The 7,833-nt window shown below is 28.8% G+C and overlaps 1 protein-coding gene across 1 annotated transcript; it reads right to left on the bottom strand.

Moving 5' to 3' along the window:
• Window positions 1-5,110: 5,110 nt before the first annotated feature.
• Window positions 5,111-5,891, bottom strand: LOC111881875 (vegetative cell wall protein gp1). Its single transcript, XM_023878259.3, has one exon. It carries the CDS (start codon window positions 5,877-5,879, stop codon window positions 5,193-5,195), a length of 687 nt encoding a protein of 228 aa, XP_023734027.1. The 5' UTR covers window positions 5,880-5,891; the 3' UTR covers window positions 5,111-5,192.
• Between the last annotated feature and the right edge of the window lie 1,942 nt (window positions 5,892-7,833).

Raw genomic sequence — 7,833 nt, 5'->3', positions numbered from 1 at the left:
TTTCAACTTATTAAACTGTACACATTCAGTACTTATGACCGACTATTCTAGATTAGCCGGTAAAAATGACTTAATAGGGTAATATATTTCTCACTTTGTACACATTTAGTCCTTAATATTTTTGTACACATTTAGTCCTTAATTTTTTTTTTTGGAAAATAAGTCATTTTTTGTTTTTGTATTTATTCAGTACTTATGAATGATTTTGTTTAGGTGTTTGAGGCTTTTGATGTTTATGTCCATCGCGATCTCGACTACTTGGTTGCTTAGGTCATGTGTTCTGAACGTCATAATTTCTTCACATGATCTAAGATTTTTACAATCTTTATGTCCATACATTCGTATTTATTCTACTACAACTTTCATTTAGATTACTCTCATTAAAAAATAATATATTTTTACTTACGATTTTTATATCCATACACATGGGCAGATTTAGCCTGGTCCTGATGTTGCACCGACAACACCTGTTTTTTTTGTCCGTAGTGGAAAAAATTTTGATTTTTTTTTTCGTTTATACCTATTTTTCATGTATCGGCAACACCTACTATGTATTCTTGCGTACACCCCTGTCCATACATTTTCTATGAATGCATGTATGAATGTTTTTTTTTTTATAAAATTGTAAGTAAAAATATATTACATTTTAATGAGAGTAATCTTAATGAAGGTTTTAGTAGACTTGAAAAATAAATATGTGGATATAAAGATCATTAAAATCTAATATCGTATGAAGAAGTTACGACGTTCAGAATAGAAGACCGAAGTCAAACCACAAGACCTATGCAACCAAGCAGTCGAGATCGCGTTGGGCATAAGCATCAACAACCCCAAACACCTCATCAATGATCGTTCCACGTAAGATGTCATGAGAAAAACTTAAAGAAATCATTCGTAAGTACTGAATGAGTACAAAAAAGGACTTATTTTGATTTTTTTCGTTTATACCTATTTTTCATGTATTGGCAACACCTATTTCATCTCGGCAACACCTACTATGTATTCCTGCGTCCGCCCCTGTCCATACATTTTCTATGAATGCATGTATGAATGTTTTTTTATAAAATTATAAGTAAAAATATATTACATTTTAATGGGAGTAATCTTAATGAAGGTTGTAGTAGACTCGAAAAATAAACACGTGGATATAAAGATCATTAAAATCTAATATCGTATGAAGAAATTACGACGTTCAGAATACAAAACCTAAGTCAAACCACAAGACCTACGCAACCAAGCAGTCGAGATCGCGTTGAGCATAAGCATCAACAATCCCAAACACCTTATTAATGATTGTTCCACGTAAAATGTCGTGAGAAAAACCTAAAGAAATCATTCGTAAGTACTGAATGAGTACAAAAAGGACTTATTTTGAAACAAAAAATGTTAAGGACTAAATATGTACAAAAATATTAAGGACTAAATGTATACAAAATGAAAAATATATTACCCTATTAAGTAATTTTTCCCGGCTAACCTAGAGTAATAGGTCATAAGGACTGAATGTGTACAATTTAGCAAGTTGAAGGGTAAAATATAGACAGAAAAAAAACTCAGTGACCAAATATGTACAAATCGAAAAATACAATACATTTTTAACTCATTATCCCTTAATTTAAAGTGTTCATTAGGATTTAGGACTTATACCTTTTACTAAAACAGTATAATATCTTTGGGATTTGTCATTTTTGGTGACCCCAAACGATGTAATAGGACCACACACCAATAAGGTATCATATCCCTAGCTATACCTATCATTTATTGTTTGTAGTTTCTAGAAATTTTTTTCTTGTTATAGTTATTTAATATTAATCGCTTCTTTTCACCTTTACATGTTTGTTTAATGGGTGGCCTGTGAGCATAACCATTCATTTATAGTTAAAAACCTCAAATTAATTGATTATTTGTATCTTATGTTGTGGTATATTTTATTTTCCATCATGTCTTGGTGCACCATTGGTATGTTTCCATTCTTTTCTGCTCTCCATATAAGTCATTCATGTGTCTTTCTCTTAAATAGGAATGTAATTGTATTAATAGTTTTACAAAAAAAAAAAAAAAGGAATGGATGTACATGTGTGTATGTGTGCATGTATGTGTTAATAGTTTTACAAAAAAAAAAAGCTATGTAGGTATGTGTTTTATTTAATTCGTGTCTCTTTTGTTTTGCTAAAGACCAAAAATAACAGTATACTTTGTTGCTTTTGTTTTAATGGCATTTAGAATGAAAGTGCAAAGCTTATAATCAAAGTTGGATGTTATACATTGATTTATTAATTTTACGGATTAGGTAAAAGACGAGTATATTTCATGTCTATTAATAATTTGTTGGTTGTTTCATAGTCAAATAATCATATTATTAATTTTTGTGTTTTGATTTTTGAAATTATTTTTAGTCCCAAAATATAGTCCTATCTAGTTGTAGACCTAAAAGTATGTTGGTTTTGAATTTTGCTTGATTTCATTATTTAAATATAATACTTTTATGCATTGACTATTTTTCATTAACCAAAAGTCCTTTGGCCTAGCGGTAAGGAGTGATTCTCTCAAATGAGAGGTCATAGGTTCAAGTCTTACTAGGAGACATAGGTTGTGTTTGGAGAGGATGATATATATATATATATATATATATATATATATATATATATATATATATATATATATATATATATATATATATATAAAATTGAAAAATTAAATGGTCAAGATTTGCTTTTATTTATTGTCAAAATCTCATGAGATAATATGATATTTTCATAATTAATTGCGAGATTTTGATAATTTTCAAGGAAGGTTGATTGTTTTGAGGGTACAAGTGATAAAAGCAAAAAGATTAAAAGAAAAAAAAATGAAAATGAAAATTCGGCCATGCATGACAAGTGTCCAGCCGCTGGTGGATTTTTTTTGTACACTCGGTTAGTTTTTCGGCCATAACCTTTTGTTTTCTTTGAAAAAAAATCTGAAAAAACTAAAGTTCTTCAAATTTAAGTCTCTATAAAATGAGCACAATCATGAAAATTTAAAAATAAAATATATATTTTTATTTTTTATATTTATAAAAAAAACCCATAAAAAAGTTCTCCAAATATTATAAAAATTTAAGGTATACTTCTACTCACTTTTCTAATGATATTGTAAAAAGAATTTTTAAAAAATAAGGTGTTTTAGATACTAAACTTGATTTTAAAAGATTAAAGTTTTTTAAAAAAATGTTGAACATAATATGTTGCAAATAGAGATGATTCAAAATATTTATGATTCAAAAATATTATGATTCAGTATGTTTACTATCCTTAACTTTATGTTTATTATCCTTAACTTGTTATGATCTAAAATTATTTTGATTCAAATATTTAATGTTCCTTAATTATTATATTTTTTATTATCAAAATTAAATAATTCAAAAAATATAATGATCGAAATGCTGTATTGAACAAAAACTTTATTTAATTCAATATATTATGATCCAAATTAAAATGTTCCAAAAATATATGATGTATAATATTGTTATGATTCAAAATACTATGATTCAAAAATAATATGATTCAAAAAAGAGTATGAACGGAACGTATTATGATCCTTAATTTTCTTTTTATTAAAAATTTTATGATTGTTAAACACTAAAAACTCAAACCGATATTTAGTTTAAAAAATCAAAAACAAAAAAACAAAAAACAAAAAATAATAAAAAAATAATAATAATAAATCCATATTATCTTCAAGTGTGTAGTAAAGATATTAAAAAAAAGAAAAAATAAAAAAAAATAAAAAAAACGAAACACATAAAAAAAATTGAAAACATTAATACCGAGCCTATACCTATTTTAAAAAAATGAAATTTTTAACGAAAAACAAAAAAATAATTAAAAAAGAACAGAATAAATGAAAAAGAAAAGAAAAATTCATTTAAATGACGTTCCATGGATTTTCGTCGCACATAATTATTGCCTCGAGTCCGTATTACATTCCATGCACGTGCGCCGCGTGCGAATGTGTCACGACCAAATACATGGGTTTGACATTTATGTCATTGACGAAGTGATTGATGGAGAATAGTCATCGCGGTTTCTACTAATTTTTGGGTTCCTATTTGATCCTGACTATATATATATATATATATATATATATATATATATATATATATATATATATATATATATATATATATATATATATATATATATATATATATATATATATATATATATATCTTAATAAACATTTAGCCTTAAATGGTAAGATACAAACTCAAATACAAGTTGTACAAACAACTTATGTCACGTATGCCCTACGTACCTAAGAGTATACCCAACGTACAAGAAAATTCATGTGTCCCCTGCATTGGGGCTTTAGGAGCAATTTGTAATAAATTTCACACCAAGGGATTGAAATGGAAAATACCTTAACAATGGTTGTTACACAATTACTCACGGATTATACACATGCCAAAGCGTTTTCCCATTTTTCGAACTCTATGGATAAGTTTTGAGTGACGGCCATATTTTTCCCACGGATTTTCCACAAATTTCTTTCCATGGGCACTCACCGTGTAATCTGTGAGAAATACTTTGTAAATTATGGTTTTTTTCGGTGGTGGAAAATCAATAGGAAATGTGTGGATAAATTACCCATAGATTTTGTCCTTGGGTAATTTTTTCGGGTGTAAGTACGTTATGTTTTTTTTATTGGCAAATCTAATCTACTTTTAATCTAACAAATCTAATTTCATTAATATCCACAACACAACTGAACCTTCAACCTCAAAGATGGAAGACAACAACAGATACTATTGGGTTAGAAGGCCCTTAGGCAAAAGTTCATTATGTATTGGTTAGAATTCACACGGTTAGATCGGTTAGGCGGCAAAAAAATTTGATCTAATTAAAAACAATACTGAAACATTCCAGACTTATATTTGATGCAAAACATGTGTAAGTTTGCTAATCAGTGACTACCCGATCAACCACAAACTAAATCTATAGTTACATGATTATTAATCATGCTAGCTAGCTTTATTTGCAATAACTTTAATTATATGGAAAAACAAAGAATTAGATATAATATATATAAAGATAAGAGCTTATTTAATTAGCTATATGGAAAAGCCCGTAATTATGTTTGCAACAACATTTCATATAACATGCTCTCGTTTCATATAAGTTCAAAGTAATTTAAAAGTGAATCAATGGCTGTTAAACTGGACCCTCACCCCTTGGCATATCCATGAACAGTCCCTCAGTAATTGGAGATGGTGCAAACGGTGGTAGAGCAAATGGTGCAAGAAAGATTGGTCCTTCGGCACTTGGTGTTAGCACATCTGGTGTTGGAACATCTGCATTCATCGGTGTAGGAGACTCCATGGATGTTGGTTCATCAGCATTTGGTGTTGGCACTTCAGCGTTCACCGGTGTAGGAGACCCCATGGATGGTCCCTCAGCCTTTGGTGGTTGCACATCTGTATTCACCGGTGTAGGAGGAGATGCCATGGATGGTCCCTGAAGCTCTGGTGTTCTTGAACCTGCATTTGATGGTGGAGGAGGTGCTGATGGAAAACGTAAACAGTATGCTTGCAAGACTTGAGGGAAGAATGGATTGTAAGGAAATATGTTAGACCAACACCCAGAATCCATGCTTCTGGCAGCTTTGCAACAAGTTGGCGCGATACCAGCATCAACTTTGCCTCTTTCTGCAGCCCTTACAAGATCACCATAGCACCACCCTAGGTCAAATAAAGACGACCAACATTCCAGTACGAACTCCTTATTATCGACAAAGTTCGAGTTTCTAGGAGAAACAAATGGTGACTTTTGCGATAGCCCATGTGATATCAAAAATGCAAAGCATATTGTGAGAAGTATAACCATAGATTTCATAGCCATGGTATAGACTATTGAGGTCTTCGTAGCATTTGATATACACAAGGGTAATTAATTTATACTATTTATCATCGAAATTGATTTTTGTAGCACGGAGACTAGTCTTTACATAAAATACGAAACTCATACCGGTAATTAATTTTTATACTATTTATCACTTATTATTGTACGTAGTTGATTTTTGTAAACCTTTTTTTTTTCCTCGATAGGTAACTAAAGCTTTTTATTTCCTCGATAGGTAACACTTCTGATCCTTAAATTTGTAACTAAACTAATTATAATTCATTGTCATTCAATTCTCATTATGACGATACGTGGATTCCTTTGTGTATTGATGTGTATGAAACGTCATGAAGTTAGTGTTTAAATTATTTTCGAACAAAATTCCATATAAACTTTATTTTTTTTTTTCGAACTGCAAAAATATTATTAAAACAACAAACCAGCAAGAAGCTAGCAGAAAAAAAAAATACAAAATCATAAAAATAAATAAATAAATAAATAAGTCTTAGGATCTTGTAATCATCCAATCCAATTCAAGGATACTTCCGTCTCTAAAACCCATTATGCCGATACGTGGATTCCTTGCAATTATATGAAACGTCATGAAGTTAGTGTTTAAATTATTTTCGAACAAAATTCCATATAAACTTTATTTATTTATTTATTTTTTTCGAACGGCAAAGACTCATTCTATTTTGAACAGTGATGCAGCATTTTTTCTGTTGGGGGAGTAACCAACGACTATATAATTGATTCGGTCAAAATGATTAAAATAATCAGGTCGGGTCATAATAATTTACGTTTACAAATAGCATGTATTTTATAAATATTATATGATCACAGTATATCATATCTAACGCAATGTAAAATTTCTCCATGACCAAGATAAACACACAAAAACAATGTAATCTAAAACTAACTGTGTGAAAACATAAATATTTATATCACGGAAGTATTTATATAGATAATTCTTAAATGATTGAATACATTAATATTATCCAAAATATCATCAAAACATAGCTTTTAATCTTTAATTTTATAATTTTGGCAAAGCTATGTAACATTCTTCGTAGGCTTTTCATTTTTACAAATAATGTGAAATAATTAACTAATATTAATACTAATAATAATTAGCAAATTAAATTAATATATATATATATATATATATATATATATATATATATATATATATATATATATATATATATATATATATATATATATATATATATATATATATATATATATATTAAAGATGTGAAAGTTAGGAATAGTACACTTCCTAAATGTTTGGCAAGATTGATGTGTAAGGTTATGTATGTTTGCTTCTTTTTTTTTTTTTTCAATTTTTTGGTCAATTTTGGTCCTCCAACTTATGTTGATTTTAAAAAACTACAAAGACCATTCACCTTTATGCTTTTGTTCACAAACAATCATTTCACTTTCCTTTGAATTTCTCATAACACTCGCATTTTATTACATATTATTAGTATTTAGTCTTTTTGCAGAAATGGTCCCTCATTATTATTATTATTATTATTATTATTATTATTATTATTATTATTATTATTGTTAGACAAAATTACACGATTGGTCCCTCTAGTTTACCAGATTTAACACATTGAGGACAATGATAGAAACTGAAATTACTCTTTTACTCATAATCCCATTTTTTTTATTAATTTATATATTCTCTTTTTGGTTTTAAATTAATGTTTTATTTATTAGAAAATACTCACTCAATACTATAAAACCACCCACCAGCTGCCATCACCACCACCACCACCATCGCCAAAATTATATAAATGGTCCATATGGTTACCCGTTGTTACAAATTCAGTCCTTATTACCTTAAAAGACCAAATTACCCTCACATTAGTGGGCAAAAAACAACGGTCTATATTTTCCGGATTGGTTTTCCGGCCACTGCCATACATGGCTATAAAGTTCAATT

The sequence above is a fragment of the Lactuca sativa genome, chromosome 5 (assembly GCF_002870075.4).
Source record: "Lactuca sativa cultivar Salinas chromosome 5, Lsat_Salinas_v11, whole genome shotgun sequence".
Classification (NCBI taxonomy): Eukaryota; Viridiplantae; Streptophyta; class Magnoliopsida; order Asterales; family Asteraceae; genus Lactuca; species Lactuca sativa.
The sequence above is the reverse complement of the archived record's forward strand: the minus strand, read 5'-3'. Positions and strand labels throughout refer to the sequence as shown.